The sequence below is a fragment of the Paramisgurnus dabryanus genome, chromosome 12 (genome assembly GCF_030506205.2).
Source record: "Paramisgurnus dabryanus chromosome 12, PD_genome_1.1, whole genome shotgun sequence".
Lineage (NCBI taxonomy): Eukaryota > Metazoa > Chordata > Actinopteri > Cypriniformes > Cobitidae > Paramisgurnus > Paramisgurnus dabryanus.
In genome coordinates this window covers 15489535-15509295 of record NC_133348.1, presented here as the reverse complement: position 1 = coordinate 15509295, position 19761 = coordinate 15489535, and the positions used below count along the sequence as shown (strand labels likewise).

At 37.6% G+C, this 19761-nt stretch overlaps 1 protein-coding gene across 1 annotated transcript; it reads left to right on the top strand.

Moving 5' to 3' along the window:
- Positions 1-988: 988 nt before the first annotated feature.
- On the top strand, positions 989-19577 carry apobb.1 (apolipoprotein Bb, tandem duplicate 1). Its single transcript, XM_065256792.2, has 28 exons — positions 989-1108; positions 1443-1472; positions 1643-1746; positions 1820-1965; positions 2157-2304; positions 2391-2543; positions 2640-2764; positions 3259-3344; positions 3436-3889; positions 3970-4084; positions 5702-5848; positions 5922-6133; positions 6212-6407; positions 7493-7669; positions 7763-7966; positions 8280-8450; positions 8537-8742; positions 8960-9139; positions 9218-9327; positions 9772-9982; positions 10111-10283; positions 10384-10544; positions 10630-10739; positions 10939-11312; positions 12126-17804; positions 17916-18021; positions 18175-18361; positions 18480-19577. The coding sequence occupies exons 1-28, from the start codon at positions 1054-1056 to the stop codon at positions 19443-19445; spliced, it is 10986 nt and encodes a 3661-aa protein (XP_065112864.1). The 5' UTR covers positions 989-1053; the 3' UTR covers positions 19446-19577.
- The last annotated feature ends 184 nt before the right edge of the window (positions 19578-19761 follow it).

Genomic DNA, 19761 nt, shown 5'->3' with positions numbered 1-19761 from the left:
ACCACTACAAATGACAACTGCAGGGAATACGAGGTCATAAATACTAATAATGTATAACAAAAAGGTGAACACAATCAAAAAGTATAAACATTAAAAAAATAAGATACAAACTCTAAAGTCTACAAGACAAACAGACATACAACAGCACAAGGATGATAATCTTTCTTCATGAAGAAGAATTATAAGATAATCTTCACATTAACTTTCTAATGTTATGTGGTTTAGGGACCATTGCTAGCACAAAACTTCTCATAAATTGGTAATACTGTATGTTATAACATTATTTTTAAGAAAACATCAAACTCGAACATTGTGGTTTAATGCCCTAAAAGAACGAATGCTGAATTTTATAAATATTTTGTTGATGCATCAGAAAAGACTTGGACAGATGTGATTCGTATTTACCTTTTGAAGAAAATAAGAGGTTAGTGAATATAAAGTAAACAGGACAAAAGGGCAAAATGTGTAATCATTTATTCCAGTGTAAGTATCAGTCTGTTCCCATATCTGATTGGCAATATCATTGACAAAGAATGTCAAAATATAATGGGGCCAAATAAATATGTTGGTGAAGATGTTGTTTTACGTTAGTCATACGGTATGACCTTATCTCCTTAAGCAGATGTGAATGATAGACACGCTGCCTGCCATCAGATGACATCACAGAAGGGTTGGACTGATGCTCCATATATTTAAAGCCATGATGTTTATGATTGGATTTATTTGTAACATTTATAAGAGCGATAGTGGGGGAAAATATGTTGCCTGTAAAGATTTGGCAATACATTTAACTTAAACCATTTCTTATTTGTCCTTTTCTTTCAATCTTTTCTGTTGAAAGATAATTGATTCAATATAGAAAAATGGTTGCCTTTGTCCTGCCACAGAGGTCCATAATATGAACTTTGGAGTGAGGATTGCACCCATTGCGCCTGCCATCTCTCCTCCCATTGTTGCATGACCTGCCCTAGTATATAAGGCCATTGGCAACAGTAAGAGCAGGATACATCTGAAAACTTTAGGTCTTAAGGAGAGAGCTTAACTGAACCCATCATGGGGGACACTAAGCTCTACCTTTTGTTACTGCTATGCACCATAGTCTTGACAAGTAAGTACCAAAAAAAAAAAGAATTGAATGAAACATATCTCTAAATGAATTTCATTTTTTATATTTTTTGAATTATTTTGTTATTTGTTTATGAGTTTGTGAGTGCAGCGGTTTGTATTTGAAATGGTATGAAAATAATATAAAAAAAAATTCTATTTGCTGATATTAAAAAATAGATTTTTAACTTATTTTCAAATTTGTATTATTAATTATATTTATTGGATAAAATACGGTATATTTAATACGTATCATATAGACCATATTGTATTATTTTGTCAGCTAGCGAGTGTTTTTATATTATTTGAATAATCTAAATGTTTTTTTTTATTTGTAGATGCTCAAGATGAGGATGCACCATGCCTTTGTAAGTACTAGAATATTACTAGATATTTTCAATATTCTATAAACTTACATACAATTGTATAATCATAATGTTTTATAACTCATTAGATTTTAGCTTCATGAACTAATTTGTTGTATAGTTGTGTTCTGTGATGGTCCTCAATGTTTACAAAGTGATTTGTGTCCCTCTAGTGGCCAAAAGGTACAAGAGCTTTCACAAGTATGAATACAATTACGAAACAGAGTCCCTAAATGCCCTGAATGGAGCAATCAATGGCCCCAAGGCCAGCTGCAAGGTACACGCGCTGACATTTGGAATCAATATATGAAATCCCAAACTTTGTATAAGAGATTTTTCTGTTTTAACAGGTTACAATTGAAGTCCCGGGCACATGCAATTACATTATGCGCACAACTGGCTGCACATTGAGTGAGGTGATCGATGTTAATGGAGAAGGAAAGCCTGTCTTCCGACCATCTGCTGGTGCAGATGCTTTCAGGGCTGCCATGGAGAAGTATGTACTTCAAGATCTAATCTATGCTAAAATAATTGGGTGATGCTTGAGGTTTATCATGATGATCATTCCTGGATGCTTGTGTTTACAATCTTAAAATATCATCTCAAAGGGGACTTTACTTTTAATATATTAGAGTAAAACCAAAACAAAATAAAATAATCTGATTTATGACCTACTAAATCTTTCAGGAACCCACTCAAGTTCATCGTTGATGAAGCGAATGGCATCAAGTTGTTCCCTGAAGACGATGAACCAATCAACATCCTGAACATCAAGAGAGGTCTGATCTCTGCCCTTGCTGTGCCTGTACTTGAAGAAGACCAAAAAAACGAAATGGTCAGCCATTCATTGCAACGTCATTACCGTAACTAAATTTTACATGAAATTAGTTAAATATTCCATTTAAACTTTTCCCGAACCAGCCCACCATCTATGGCTTGTGCCAGACTGGCTACACTGTGAACACCAGAGAAGATATCGCCACTGATGTGACTCTTAACAGAGACTTATCCAAATGTGACAATTTTAGGCCGATCAAGGACCACACCAGCCCTCTGGCCCTTATCACGGACATGGTGAGTGATTAATCTTTGTGTCTGAACAAGACAGAATAACTGTGTAAGCTGTATATCTGACAAAATTCTTTTTATTTTTATTTATGTCTTTTTTAGCACTATCCACTTTCTCACCTGATCAAAAGCAGCCAAACTTGCAACTATAAGTTTGATAATGCACAGAAGCACATGACCTCTGGTGCTTGTACAGAAAACCACATTCTTGTGCCTTTTTCTTATAAGTGAGTACGAAAAGTGGCAGGCACTTTTATCCGAAACAACTTACATGCTATAAATTTTTATCAGTATGTGTTTACTTCTTGGTTTCAAAGACACAACCTTTTGCAATGCTCTTCTACTGAGCTATATAGACGGTTTCAGCAGTAACAACATAAACAAGCCGCTGTCGCGGTCCGCACGTAACTTCCGGTAAACTCCGCTAATAATAAATAACAACAAAGTACTTTAAACGTAGTTTATTTATATAACAAGCAAAAAAACAACAACACGCAGATTACCTAGGAGACCAAAACATTTGTTATTTTCGACGAGGAAATTGGTCAAGAGATCAGTTTAGCAACTAGTCAGACCATTAAAAAAAACGAAACCGGAAGTAAAGTTCGGATCCAGACGTGTATCACGTGCGTCCGATGAAACCGTCTATAGGAGCACATTTGACAACATTACTATATAAATCACCATTCTTTATTGCTCCTCTCAATTAATTTATGAACAGGGGACAGTATGGAGTTACTAATGTTGGAAAACAAGTTTTGACTCTGGTGGGAGTGACTACATACAATGACAAAATCTTTGATCACAGTAAGCAATAAGACTTAAATGAATATGGTTTATCTGTAATGCAGCTGCACTGGAAAAAATAATCCTATAATTTCGGTTTCCTCGCCTATAGATGTTGCCAACATGAGGACCCTGCATCTCGATGGCAGTGTTGACACAGTTCATCCGATTGAAGATAAGGAAAACATGCTGACTGTTCTAAGAGAACTCAGTGGTCTTTCCGGAACCAACAACGGACACAAAAGAGCCCACCTGGCACACAAACTAGTGTCAATAATTCGCAAAATGAATGTTGAGGGCTTGACTGCCGGCCTTCCAGAAGCCCTGGAGATTTCTCGCCCACTGATGTACCAGGTGCTGTTTCAGTGTGGAACACCAGAATGCAGCAGTGCCATCATGCAGGTCCTCAGGACCTTTGACAGTTCCTCAATTGAGATTGACGCTGCTGTGTATGCCATGGGAATGATACCTGAACCTTCCGGAGTCCTTGTCAAGGAAATGCTGGAGATGGCCAAATTCAAGGCTAGCAAGCCCATCTATTATGCTCTCAGTAATGCCGTAAGAAGGTGAGAAAACCAAGTCGGTCTAGCAATAATGATGTTGTTGTTTGATTTTTATTTTAATCTTTTTTTCTGTTTCTCACAAGGCTCTATGAAGCTGAAGGAAAGGTGACCCCAGAGATTCAAGCGGTGGCTGATTTTGCCCTTCAAAAGATTGGTGACTGCACAGGGGACCAGGAACAACTATACCTGTCACTGAGGGTATGTTTAATCCAGAACTGTTTTGTATTATCAAACAGAAAATAATAGACAATAGAAAATTTTATGAAATCAAAGAGCCAATAGTGTGTAAATCACTTTTTTATCCGATCAAACGGCAACATTGGCAGATAGAAATTTTAGAAGGAGAAAGCATCTATGTTTCCTCTTAAAGCTATTATATTCCAATCGAGTAAATGTAATGAAGAAGCAAAGTGCAAAAACAAACTTCAGATCCATAATATGCCACTGGTCATTTAAATCATTACTCTTCAAAATGCTGGGTTGTTAAACTGCTGATTTAAACAAACCTTTCACAATAAAAAAAATATTTGTTGGTTTAAATAAAAACAATTCTACCGAGGCCCTAAGGTGACATTGGAGTAAAAAAAATCGAAAGTTTAGTTTCATGTGCTCACGTGAAACTTTCATGTGCTCACGTGAAACTTTCATGTTTTCACGTGAAACTTTCATGTGCTCACGCAAAACCTTCATGTGCAGAATTTTTTTTATGTTTAGTTTCGCGTGCTCGCGTGAAACTATCGCGTGCTCACGTGAAACTATTGCGCGCGCACAGGAAACTTTCACCTTCACGTGCGCGCGCGATAGCTTCACGTGAGCACGCAAAACTAAACTTTAAAAAAAAATTCTGCACATGAAGGTTTCGCGTGAGCACATGAAAGTTTCGCGTGAGCACATGAAAGTTTCACGTGAGCAAATGAAACTAAACTTTATTTAATTTTTGCTCCATGTCCCCTTAGGGGCTCCGTACAATTCAGTTACCTGATTAACTTAAAATTTCAAGTTCATTCAAATAAAAAATAATAGTTACCTCAAAAAGTTGCCTAAAAATTGTTGTGTCAACTTGTATTTTTTAAGTTGAATTAACAAAAAAATTAAAGCAACCAGATTACTAAGTTGAACCAACTTTTTTAACAGTGTGGAAAATATCCTTACACTGAAAAAAATCTCTGGTTGCACATGATAAAGTTTTCTGAAAAATGATTTTTCTTAAAAGAAAAAATTGTTGGATCTACGTAATTTAATTACACCACACTGTAAAAAATACTTTGCTGCCTTAAAATTTTTTGTTGAATCAACTCGGATTTACAAGTCATTTCAACTACAGGCGAGTTGTTATAAGTTATAAAATTAAGTTGACTTTTCTCAACTATATTTTATAAGTTGTGACAACTCATCTCTGTTGACATGACTTGTAAATCTGAGTTGATTTAACAAAAAATTTTAAGGCAGCAAAGTATTTTTTACAGTGCAGTTCAACATGATTGAATCAAGTTTTCTTAAAATGAAATTAATTTTAATTCATGTTAATTTCATTTTAAGAAAACCTAATTTAATTATGTGCAATCGATGTCCAGAAGTTTTTTTTCAGTGTATTTGACCCAAACACAGTTTGAAACAATCCAGCATTTTTTAGAGTCCCTGTTTTCTGGGGACAGTCTTGTTTTTTTTGGTGTTCTGTTCTCCTTAAACCGACAACAATAAAAAGTCAAAAAAAAGTTTAAGTATAGACTATAACAAATAAGATTTCAATGATATTTTAACCATTGAACTAGGACATGGGGACAAATGTAAATCTCTGTATTTGAAATCTTTCAGGTTATTGGAAATATGGCTGCTGCTGTTGGAGCTGCAAATCCAGCTCTAAAATCGGCCATTATACAATGTGTAAACCAACCATCTGCATCCCCTGAGGTCCAGCAAGCCGCTATTCAATTATTTAGAGAGACTTCAATCCCTAAAGAGGTAAAACAGATATATAAACTTATTTAAAAACCTATTTAATGTTTGGCAATTATTAATGCTATATTTCTAACAGGGAAGAAAAGTGCTCATGCAGGCTCTTTTGGATGAAGCTGCTCCGATGCAGAAGCGAGTTGCTGCCTATTTAATTTTGATGAAGGACCCCCAGCCTTCCGAACTGACTGAACTGATCGCTGCTCTGCCTAACAATGGAAACATTCAGGTCATGAGCTTTGTTCACTCGCATCTGAACAACATCCTGAGCTCCAAAGCACCAGAGACCAGAGAGTGAGTAGAATTTAAAGTCTTGAGGTTCACAAAGAAGAAATGAGAAGAAATTAAATAAAATATATTTTGCTTTTTTAGACTTCGAGAAAAGATTCTCAGTGCCCTTCAAGGCAATGAGATTGAAGCTGTCATGGATCCAACCAAGTACTCTCGAAATTACAAGCTTGGCTCTCTGGAGGGAAATGTAATCTTTGAGTCTGAAAACCTTCTGCCTAATGAAGTCATCCTGGACATGACCCTAAGTGCTTTTGGAAATGACATAGACATGTTTGAGGTACAAGATTATTACACATGAGGCTAAACTCTCATAATCTAACCTGTTTTCATCAACGTTTGATTTTACACGGCAAAAAATGATTTTCAAGAAAAAAAATTCTTAGTATTTTTGTCTTGTTTTCAGTAAAAATATCTACAAATTCTTAAATTAGGATGCTTTTTCTTGATGAGCAAAATGACCCAAGAAAATAAGTCTAGTTTTTAGACCAAAATATCAAATTTAAGTGATTTTGTGCATAAAACAAGCAAAAAATTCTGCCAATGGGGTAAGCAAAAAAATCTTGAAAATTTTTCTTAAACACTAAATTCAAGAAAGATTTTTTTGCTTGTTTTGTGCACAAAATCACTTAAATTTGATATTTTTGGTTTAAAAACTAGACTTATTTTCTTTGCTCATCAAGAAAAAGCATCTTAATTTAAGAATTTTTACATATTTTTACTGAAAACAAGACAAAAATACTAAGACTAATATACTAAAATACTAAGCCAAGTCTCTTAGTGCTCTTAAAACTTGTCTTAAAACATATGATTTTAGACTTGCTTATAAGTAATTGCTTTTAGGTATTATTGTAAATTGTTTATTTTGTATTTATGCTGTTTTATTTGTATTTATCTATTTTTCTTTTCTCTATCTGTACTTGCTATTTTCTTTTTCATTTTGTTTTTACTGTATATCGCTTTGAGAAGTAACATTGAAAGCCACTATATAAAGTAAAGATTATTATTATTATTAAGACATTTTTATCTTGAAAATATTTCTTGCAGTGTAGAATTTGATATCACCATTTGAAATGACTTTACTCAGTCAGTATTAAAGATATCAAGGTTAAATTGTTTACAGAATGTTCTTTACATTACGTACAATGATTTTATGTATGGAGTAAACAGTAAATCACAACAAAACCTTTTTGTAAATGTCCTCCCATTTGTCAGAACAGTCAATTATGCATGTGTTTGTGAAATATAAGTATTGTTGCATGAATAGGAATGTGGATTTCGTTCAGCCCCAATGTCATTTTTTTGTCTTTACACTTTTGTATGTTAAAAAAGTTACATTTCCATTTTTTGTGTTTTTACTTTCAGATTGGTTTGAATGGTAAAGGACTTGAACCCACCGTTGATGCCTTGATTGGCATTGATGGATTCTTCCGTGACACCATGCAGAAGACCATCAACTATGCTGCCGACAAAATGCCCAAAGGCAATGAAATTCTGGAGAGCATGTTCCCAAACCTATGGAATGGTATCAAGATGGAAGAGGTATTTAAAATCAACCCCAATCCACAATAATAATGTGCAGATTCATAGCTTCTTATTATTAATTCAAAACACTGTATATATTTCTCACTGCAGGCCCCTCAGAACATCGTTAAAGAAATAACTAGCAATGTAAACAAGCTTATCCAGAAATTAAAGGCTCAGGAAAACCCAGAAGCTATGGTCTACCTGAGGCTCTTGGGTGTTGAACTTGGCTACCTGAAAACCAAGGATGTAGAAGACATGGCCAACTCTGCAAAATTGTTGACCAATAGCCTCGTAAAGATGTTCCCCACTGATGTAAGAGCTATAAAATAAATAAACCTCCAGTTAATTAGATAACATAAATTGACTGGGTTGTTTCAACCCAGGGTTGGATCAAATATGGATATTTTATTGATTACTTAGAACCGATAGTTGGGTTTGTCCATGTTTACCCAACCATGAGTTGAAACAACCCAGCATTTTTTGAGTATATAGAGTTCACTCAGGAAATGAAAGATAATACTTTTAGTCTTTAGCAAAGCAGCTGAAAGAAAAACATGATCATATGCCTTGCTCAAAAACACCATGATAATACAATCTAAATGCAAATAAACTATCTGTACTACAGTTTATCAGGAGTCTGTTTTCAAGTGTCAACAAGAATGAACTCTTCCTTCACTACGTCTTCATGGACAATGAGTTCTATCTACCAACCGGCTCTGGAGTTCCACTGAGAATTGCTTTGTCTGGTACTTTTGCTCCAGGTGTAACGGGGGGACTTAAATTTGGCCGTGACATGGTATGAGTCCATCAGACTTCTGCTAAGATCATTTTGGTCATATTTACATTAGCTGTACCAAACTATTCATCTGTTTGTTCATGCAGAGCGAGCTCGCCTTCATGCCATCTGCTGGAATTGAGTTTGTGACTGAACTTGGAGCTCTCTTACCTGAATACGTTCAATCCGGCCTTGAGATGCACACCAACATTTACCATGAGAGTGGTCTTAGAGCAAAGATTGCTGTGTCCAACAAGCAGGTCAAGCTGACCATTCCTACACCCAAAGATCCAACTAAGATCTTCACTGTGACGTAAGATATATCAGTTTAACAACTCAAAGTCAATGAGAAAATGTGACCCAGTCATAAAGTCAGTTTTTGTGATTTACAATTTTCTACATAAATTAATAATGTAAAGAAGATTATGTGTAAATAAAACCTTGATATCTTTAATATTGACTGAATAAGATCATGTAAATATTGTGATGTTGATCTACATATACATTATAGACATTGTGTCATTTTTCAGCAACTCTTTGGTGTCAGTGAGTGGTACTGAAACAAAGACCATCCCTCCCATCAATGAACTAGTCGAGATGCAAGAATGCGCTCCTTTCTTCCCTGGTGTGAAGCAATGCATTGCTCTGCAATATTCAGATGCCTATTCAAGCGATGCCTCTCCCTACTTCCCATTGACTGGTGATAGCAGGTAACTTACTGTACTTTAACATTACATTACTTCGCTTTTTCATTCTGATGAAAGTTTAATACATGAATCTCTCTTTAGGTTTTCTATCGAGCTCCACCCCACTGGTGAAGTTTCTGAGTATACAGCTACCCTTGATTATGCATCTGCGGATGAGATTGACAAAGTGACTTTTGTTGTCAAGGCAGAAGGTAAAGCACTGTCTCACAAAATCAGGGTTCCCACGGGTTATGGAATTTCTGGAATATTATAGAATTTTAAAAGGTCTTTTCTAGACATTGAAAGTCAGGGAATTTTATATTATTATCAAAATGTTAACTTGTGACGTTAAGAGTACAGTGGCGGCCAGTGACTAATTTTTTGAGGGTGCACGATGTGAAACTCGTCACAACATGTATGTAGCGAGTCATGTGTTTGGCACGTTATGTATTTTATGTTTTTTTCATAAACTCGTTCGACATGTGCAGCAGGCACGTATTTTAACAAGACGCATGATGCACATGGTTCACATGATGCAACAAACAAATATTTTTAATTTGCCCCCCCTGGAAGAGAAGTCACTGGCTGCCCGCCTCTAAATTACATTGTCTGCCCTCAACTAGCAAACAAAATCTTGCTTTTTATCCAAATAACAGGTACATCCTTCGAGGGCAAAGCCGAAGTGATGTTTGACAGACAGAAATACAGTGTCTCTGCTGATTTCCAAATTCCTGATTGTGACCTGGATGCTGGATTCAGAATTGGTGGTGTTGACCCCAGCAAGGCCACCCAGATGTACACACATTCCATCCAGATTGACTTCATCAACAAGAACATACCCCAAGCATCCCTTATTAGCCTTGCTAGGTGTGCACATGTTTGTATTAATATGTTCAAACAGCACTGGTGTAATTATAATACTACATTGGACAAATAGGCTTTGGTGAATATTCATGAATGCAATGCAATGGAATTAATGTTTATCTTTCCTTTAGGATGGAGACGATGGAAGATGCCATGCTGCAGGTTCAGCTGCTAGTCCCTAATCTTCAGACTGACGCTAAAGCAACTGCAAGCTTTAACACTGCCAATAGTCTAACACTAGAACTTGAGACTGACCTTAAGATTCCCGAGACGTCCTCTGTGCACAAAGTCACTCTAAAATATGGTACATTAAAAGTTTTAAGTCAAACACTACAGTAAAATGTTTTCTTTTTAAAATCTTATGAGCACAATATGAAAAAAATGAAATATCACACAATTTTCAGATGCTGAGAAGATTGAGGTTGAAGTGAAATCTGACATCAACTCTGAGATTAAGAACCTCATTCCAATTGATGCCATCAATGCTGTGGTCAGTGATGTTCTTAACCAGAAGGTTGGCCAGTCTGAAATGACCATTGGTGAAGTCTTGACCAAGTCAATTGAGGTAAAACAAATCCCCAACTCAATTGGAAACAATAGGAAAGGCAAACAATACAACGTGATTTGAAAAATTATCCTTAATTCGCTAGGGTTCGAATGACTACCTGGAACAATATGCCGCTGACATCCCATTTGTGCAGGATTTTAGGATTCCTGCCGTCTCAGAAATCACTCTTCCAGAAAGGCTGTTCCTGAATGCGTAAGTGAATTAAACATCTGTGGGACTGTGCCCTATATTCTACCTTTAATATCTCACAAATTATCAATGAGGTTTACAAAATGAAACAATACATTTATAAATCCAAACTCTAGAATGAGAAATGTAACTTCACACATGCAAATAGATGTTTTGTAGCTTAAAGGGAAAATTAACAAGAAATCTAACTTTCTTTAAACAGTGAGGGTGTTGCCAGATACAAGTTCGGCCAGCATTATTACACCATCACCATCCCCATTCCTTTCGGTGGTAAATCTTCCGGAGATTTGAACATCCCTGCCACCCTCACCACACCAGACTTTGAAGCACCTCGGCTTGGCCTACACGTTGCTTCCATAAACTTTGCTCTTCCAGATTTCTCTGTTCCCAAGGAGCTGACTGTGACGGTGCCTAGTTTCGGAATGGCAGAGGTCTCCAGCAAACTGAACAGCAACCTTTACAGCATGGAGGCTTCTGTTTCTGCAGGCAGGGAACCTGTCGACACTCCAACCTATTCTGCCAAGTTTGATGTAACTGGAAACAGCCCAGTGGATATCCTGTCTCTAAAAGTTAAAGGTACTTAGGTTTTGTCCAGACAGGCAGTAAAACTAAGATCTATTTGTCAGTTCCGAATTGTTGCCTGTATCCGTTCTTTTTTTTTGATGACCCGTTTACATCTTCTTTAAAAGCGACTTGTATTTTATATTTGTAACTAATCTGACCCACAGAGAGGAACTAAAAATGTTGCGATATGCAATGGACACAGACAAAATTATTATACAAGATTATAGAGCTTTAATTCTGAACCAAGACGTAAAACTTCAGCATTACTCCACTAAGTGGAGCCGTCGTCCTCCAATGCACTGCTATGAAGATTTGTGTGATCGCTAGTCGTGCCCACCTGCATTAACGTCATTTGCCAGCATCATATTTTCAATGACTCACAACCACTGATCTATATAAATGACTGGATTGCATATAGAACGTTTAACGTAACAGCCATTTATGATAACCCAGCAACTGGGTACGTCATTATTTTACCCAATGCAGGGTTGAAAATAACCCAGCATTGTGAAAGTGTTTGAACGTTTAATAACAGGTGTGAATAGCTAAGGACTCTTAACTGACCCTGTGATTTCTTAAAAATTATGCAACCCAACATTTTATTAATAGACTAAAGTAATGGTTACTGAAAACTAAGCTTTGCAATCACAAATTAACCTTTTTTCCATCATTATTTATTATTTTATTTATTTTGGATTACTAATTTTTCAAAATATTTCATATATTCAATGTAACTTTGGTGAACAGAAATATCACTTTAGTACAATAAAAATTGATTTTGAATAGTAGTATAAAAATCTACCTTTATTATTTCTCCTGTGTTAGGGTCTGCATCATTGAGTGACCCAGATGGTGAATCTATCAAGGTTGAGGTGAACACTGCTGTCAATCACAGGCTTATTGATGCCAGTGCTAATTTCGTTGGGGATGTGAAACCCGCTGAGAAAATCACTGTAAAATCAAGTGGCAAGATTGAGGCAAGCAGCCCCTTGGGTATGAAGGTTTCCCTGGAACAAACAAGCCAGGTTGGACTCAATATCTGGGAGATCTCTGGAGATGGAAACCTGGTTGGATCTATCAAAGCGGGCCCTCTGTATGTTGATTCAACTCTCAAGCAATCACTTGTTCTAGCCCCATTCGAGCCAAGGGGAAAAATTGATTCCTCTCTAGAGATGGACTCAAATCTTTTCCGTGTTAAAAATACCATTGATGCAGCCATTACTGATGGAGAGTTTGCTGTAGTATCAAAAACAACTGCATTTGAAGATGATCTGACACACACTGTTGAAGTCACTTATAAAGACTTTTCCCTTGCTCTAAAGTCAAATACAAAGGCTTTCGACCTGAACATTCGAAACAAAGCTGAGGCTGGCGCTGTTTCTGATGGGGTTACCTTTAAGGTTGAGGCTGCTGCTGACAGGCTTGGAGATCTTATCGACGCGAGTTTTACAGCAACTCTGGATGACAATGGGCTGGCTGTAAATAGCATTGCCTCTGCAAGCCTGGCTAATAACAAAGCTTCCCACGAATGTAGCCTGTCGCTGACCAAGGATGGCTTTGTGACGAATGGCAAAACCTTACTGCAGAGCCCTTTGACATTTGAGAACAATTTCAATGGTGCCATTGATGTTTCAAAGCTTTCCCTGACTACTGTGACAAAGGGTGGGTTTGCTGAGATGATGGTTCAAAATACAAACTCACTGTCTGCATCTCTGTCCTCTGTAGCTTTTATCTCCAAAGCAGAAGCCAATGTTGCACATGGAACATCCTATATGCATGACATATCCCTTCAGATGGAGCCAAATAAGGCTTTAATGAACATCAACAATAACCTGACAGTTCTGCACGTCAGTTTGATGAGCGAGGCCCAGCTACAGGCACATCCATATGAGGCTGACCTGACTGGCAGTATGAAGCTTGCCTATGGAGAGGAGGAACTGAAGAACACATTTCAGATCAAATACGCAGATTTGGTTACCACTGCAAAGTGCAGTACTGTCGGAAAAATGTTGGGGTCTCACATGAACCATGACACAGAAATTGAGATTTCTGGACTTGCAGTCACAGTCAGGAATGCTGCCCGTTTTAACTCTCAGCCCCTACGCTTTGACAGTAATATTCATGTCACTGCTATTCCATTCAGCTTTAACTTTGATGCCATAACTAATGCTGATGGCGACATGAATTTGTATGGGAAACATAGTGCTCATGTTTACTCCAAGTTTCTCCTTAAGGCAGAGCCACTTGCGTTTGCACACTCTCATGAATACAGAGTCTCAACGACTCAAAATTTGGATAATGGTGTATCAGTAGAAACCAACCTTGGTAACAAGATTGACACTCTGCTGACACCTTCAGAGCAAAAAGCTACAATGAAAGTCAGCTCTAAGGTAAACAGTCATGTGCTGACACAAGATATGAGTGCTTACAACACCCCCGAAAGGCTTGGACTAGAAATGTCTGGATCCTTTATCACTAACCTCTTCAATAGAGTTAACTCTGAAAAGCAAGAACTTTCTCTTTCAGCTTTTCTTAAATATGATAAAAACACAAACAGCCACATCATACACCTGCCAATATTGGAAATCATTCCTGTAATCGTGGAAAAAATTAAATTTACAATAATTAATGTTGCGGAGGCTATGCAAGATTACATCCATGGACTAAAATTTCAGAACATTCCAGCTTACTTAAGTGATTTAATGAAGGAATTTAAACTGGAGGACTTGACAACTCTCAATCAGAAATATGGAATCACTATGGAGGACCTGGAGGCTTCTCTGGAGAATCTAAGGGCTCTTGCGGTGAAACTACTCCATGATCTTGGCACACGTGTGGACGAGATTGCAAAAATGACTAAAGAAATGATTGTGAGTGGTGAACTGTCTGACACAGTGGTACAGACACTAACAGAGACATTGAATGCACTCAATGAAAAATATGATGTCAAAGCCATGGTTCTTGCAGTCATTGAGGCCATTGAAGATGTAATTGAGAAGACTGACATGATGCAACTGAAGGATGGCTACTTTGCCTTCTTGCATGATCTTGATGAGCAGTATGCTATCAAATCCAAACTGGAGAAGATTGTGAACGAAGTAAAGCAGGTGGTTTTACATTTTGACAACATGAAGTTTATAGAGTATGTGAAGAACTTTGTTAACTCAGTTAATTTCCAAGAATACAGAGATCTGGTAGAACAAATCAGCACTGAGGAAATCAGCAAGATTGTTGAAAGAGCAAAACAGCTGCTAATTGGAGTAGATTTTTGTATAAAAGCTGCCTACCACAATGTGCACGAAATTTTGGTGAGATATGAGGTCGACAAGGTGATCCGTAACATGGTTGAGGATCTTCCCGACATCTTGAAAGAAATTTCTAACCTTGTCACCAACCTGGTAAATGAGTCCATTAGATATCTGAGAAGAACTGAAATTAAGGAAATCATTCAGCACCTGAACGACTGCCTTGGCAATTTCATTAAAAGTGTCAAATCATTTGAATACAATAAATTTGTAGAAGAGGCCAACAGGAGAATCAAAAGACTTGAAATAGATCTAAATTTCCTGATTTTTAAGGGATATGAGATCCCAGAAAAACTTGAGATGGCAAGAAAATCAATCAACTCTGCTCTCTCATTTGTAAAAAAGATTCTTGATCATTATAAAGAAGTGGAAGTTGCAGATGTGATTCATAGAATACTCAAAGAAATTGAAGCACATCTGAATGACTGTGCAGTCCTTAAGGTTATTAAGGAATTTGCAGGGAGCCTACTGGAGAAACTCAATCATATGGACGTCCAATGGGAATTTACCATTCCAGAGTTTTTCATTCCAGGGGTCTCAAAGATAGAGGCAACAACATATGACTTTGAAGATATTGAGGACTTAATAAGAGACATACTTGACTTTATCATTAGTATGACTCAGGTGAGCATGTTTGATGCTGAAGATTACCTTGGCGATCTTAAAATTAACTTCCTGCCAGACTTTCCTGAAATAACACTACCAGAGTTCGAGCTGCAAGAGATCTCCTTCCCTGATATCCCTAAATTCATTGCTAAACACCAATTCACAGATCTTAAGATCCCAGATTTTACACTTCCAGCACTTCCCAGTGAGCTCATGATGCCATGCTTCGGAAAGCTGTATGGTGAAGTAAAAGTTAACATACCTATTTTCAACATGAGAACTACTGCCGAAGTCTTAAATTCAACTGTAAGTGCAGAAACCCCACAATTCTCAGCAACCTTGAACTCACTAGGATCATCTGAATATGAATTTCTAAAATACACCTTGGATTCCACAGCTCGCTTTGCTGTCCCTAAAATGAAGCGTGTGGTTTTTGCTGAGACTCTGAAGATCACTCATAGTGTCCTAGCCGTTCAACATCAAGCATCAGTGACACTCTATGGCTTATCAGCCCAGACTATAGCCAGGAGCAGTGTGAAGATAACGACTGCACCATATACTGCTAATATTCTTAATATTGTAAACTTCGCCCTTGAGGATGGAATGGCAGCAAGTTTGAAAACGACCTATGATGACAAGATAAACATTCCTCTGCTCTTACTGATCAGTCAGCATTCTCATACTAATGAGATAACTGCTCGCCAAGACGGCCTAAATATTGTTCTGAACTTTAAAGACGAAGGAAAATACGAAACATCTGATGCCTCTGATGTAATGACCTACAAGGAAGCTCTGAGTATTACTATGAATCCATTGAAAGTCACAGTAACCTATTCTGGAGATGCAGACACGGAATATTGGAAGTACAAGGAGACACTAAATGCTGAAGCTGTTGCCCTGAGCAACATTGACTTTAATAGCCATATCGAATTGGTTTCTGAATCTGGGTCCTTTATCTTGTTTGATGCTGTAGGAAAGGCTCATCTCAGTGAAATGAATGTGGAGCTGATGGTAACCCATGACTCAAAGCTTAATGGATTACTCGGTGGAACCTTTTACAATGCCTTCAACTTCTTAATGAATCCCACTAAGGTCGAACTTAATTTCCAGAACAAGGCCAATGGCAAGGTTAGCAGCTCAGAGTTAGATTGGTCAGCCAAGTTGGATTTTGTAAATAATTATACTATGTTGCTAAATAGTGACGTGCAGCAGATAAGCAATGTGGCACTGGTCCGCTTCAACCAGTGCAAGTACAGTCACAACTTCACATTTGAAAACAACAAGGCTGAAGCTGGCTTTTATGCCGCAGCGAACGGAGATGTCGATCTAGAATTCCTAACCATCCCATTTAGCATTCCATCTATTCCGCTCGATACACCATTCGTCGATCTTACAACTCCAGAGATCAGAGATATTAACTTATATGAGCATACTGGCCTTAAGAACTTCTTGACAACTTATGACCAGTCCGTTGATGTGGATGCAAAGATTGTCTACCAGAAGAGCAAAACTGCACCCATAATTGAAACTGATCTCATTAATGTACCTTCTCTTGGAAATCTGATCTCTGAGCTGTCTTTCAAGTCCCCTATATTCAACCTTAATACTAATGCTGGTATCTATGGGGAGAATAACCTTGTGATTCGCTTTGGTGCTATTTCTACCTCTGTATTTGAGGCACTGAAGGCCAAGCTTGAAGGAACCAGCAGCTTAAGCACCAAAAGCGGATTAAAATTAGCCACTGCTGTGGTTCTGGAAAATCCCCACATTAAAGGAACTCATAACAGCGTTGCCACTATGAACACAAATAACTTTGAAGCAGTAATGACAGTGACCACATCTGCAGATATTAACCTACCTGTTCTCATAACTAAAGCTAACCACAAACTTGTTGCTGACAACACAGCAAATCCAAAGGCAGAATCAACTTTGAACATGGAGTATACTTTTGACATTACTGTTATTAAGCTTGTCGGAGATGCTAAAAACACACTGAAATTTGAAAGCACTTCAACTTATATCTCTGCTGAGACTGCTACAAATAGCAAAATTGCAGGAACATTCCTAGATGGAGGCACCTTGAACGGTACTCTAAATAATGAGGAATCAATTTACATTAATAGTGATAGTATGCGATCCAATCTGAAGACATCCGGCAATGCCAACTTAAATTATGAAGATTTCAAGCTGGAATATGATCTGGATGAAAGCATGGCCTTGGAGGGAGCTATTCATCGTTTATATGCCCTGCTGAAACATTCTTCCAACAACGAAGTACATATGGGAGACCTCAACACAAAGGGAAAGCATACTGCACAAGCTACAATTGATCTGGATCTTCATAAGTCACTGGCGGCTGATGTAAAAATTGACATGGCTCAACCAAGTACCTTTGGTAACATGGGCGTCTTTAAGGCGTTGGTAATGGAGCTCACTGTACCCAAACAGAAAATCGATTGCATCTCAAAGATTGTCTCTCCAGTATATACCATGGATGCTGTTGCTAAACTAAATGCCAATGCCCCAATCGTCAAAGCTGTTTTCAAGGCTACAACTACTTCACCAGTTGTGTTCCTGGAGTATGATCTTGACAGTAAGTACTTGCGAAGGCAACAGTTTAATACTCTTAACTAAGAGTAATTGACTATTATTATTGTTGTTTACTTGGAAGTGCTTACTTGACTTATGTTTTCTTACAAACTAGGTTCCATGAGTACTGAAATGGACAATGATGCCCTGACTGTTGAAGCTAAGGCTGTACTAAAATATGGAGACTTCACTATGGACTTCAGCAATGTTATAAGCCTGAGGTATTTTCTTATTTCATGTTTATTTATTACACATTTTATTTATTACAAAGTTTATTTATTTTATTTCCTAAATTATGCTTAGACAATCAATTATTCTGAATGCAAAGTGGCTTTTATTGATAAAATAAGTCTGCTTTTACATTCTTCTTTTAGTGATCCAAGCCATACCCTGAATGTGGACATCACTAATCCAACATTCACTGACGTAAATGTTCGCTATGCTGTTCAAAGAGATGGGGCAACTGCCTCAGTTTCCACACCATCAGCTGGTTACCTTGGTCTACAGCTTCAGGGAACAAGTCCATCCCAGATGACTGCAAGGCTCTATAGCCGTTATGCTGTAAGGGACATTTGCTTTGTTACAAACCTAACTATTGGTATTGTTGCTTGGTTGTTCTTATAGTTATACTATATGATGTGTCTTTTTGCTTATGTTGCCATATTGTATTTTTCTGCAGTCTGGCCCACAAGATGACATTGAAATTCTGGAACTCAGAGCAGGGCTGGTGGGAGATGATAAAATGGGTCTGTCAGCCACCTACAATTCAGATGCTCCACGTGACATGTTTGCAGGCCTGAAGGAGAGGCTGCCGGCCATCATAACTAGTGTTAAAGAGTATGCTGACAAGTATGGCATCCTTGAGACCATTGTTAGTATCTGTAATGAGGCCTACGCTGCTGCTTCTAGCCATGTCCCAGAGCTTAGTCAAGTTTCTTTTCTTTATAAATATGTAGTCGTCCAGCTGCAACAGACCACCGAGACCTTGTTCGATGAAGTCATGAAGTTTCTGAAAGAGACTCAATTCGCAATGCCTGGAATGGATGAGACTACACTGCCTGAAATCTGTAGACAAATCTGTTTGCAATTTGTAGGAGCACTTAAGGAATTCATCACAGTTTTCACTGACTTCTTGGAGGAGTACTTCTTTCCCATGTTTGAAAGCATCGGCACAGTCGAACTCGCATTTCCTTCCGGACCGGTTATAACTGTAAAAGAGATTCTAGAAGTCATGAGAGAAATGCCAAAAATTCTCAAATATAAAGTTGAAAATACTTTAAGGGTAATGGAGACCCCTGATGCCTGTCTTGTGTTACTTAGGAACACCTATCAAAAGGTTGTTAAATTGACAGAAAGAATTGTTGACGGAATATACTCTGACAAGCTTGAAGTTATTGCTGCTTCCCTCGACACCTACTATACCGATGCAGCCTCTGCGGTCAAGAGACTGGTGGACAACCTTGAGACTATGCCGATATATGAGCAGTACAGTGCTGTGTTTGAGCAATATGTTGTGCCCTTCTATGAAGCCATTCTTAAGCTGCTCACTGATATAATGAGTTCCCTTGCCACTGAGGGTGACACAATGGTTAAATTTAGTGATGGGAAACTGGAAATTGAGATTCCTTACCCCTTTATTCAGTAAAATGGAACTGTGAATGAATGAAACACTACCACTTGTAAAGACCATCCTTAAAAGACCATTTTAGGCAAATGGACACTTAACTGAAGTGTAATACCAACATGTATATAAATAAATCTTATACCTGACACTTTACATGCGTCGTTGTTATACTTTTTTATTATACAGTTTGAATAAATGATTATTCAAATATTAACTTAAGAATCAAGTACAAAAATGTTGCCTATGGTGTTGTCCTTTGCTCTGTTTCTGAAATAATGGGTGCAGCTATGATGCTGGGGGGCTAGCAGGCACTCTGTGTCGATAATGAGTTCCTTAT

Excerpts from the sequence above, each read along its gene's own strand:
- apobb.1 (XM_065256792.2), top strand. The coding sequence starts at position 1,054 with ATGGGGGACACTAAGCTCTACCTTTTGTTACTGCTATGCACCATAGTC. Across the intron at positions 6,134-6,211 it reads AAAGCACCAGAGACCAGAGA|ACTTCGAGAAAAGATTCTCA; the intron begins GTGAGTAGAATT and ends TTGCTTTTTTAG. Across the intron at positions 18,022-18,174 it reads AGCAATGTTATAAGCCTGAG|TGATCCAAGCCATACCCTGA; the intron begins GTATTTTCTTAT and ends TTCTTCTTTTAG.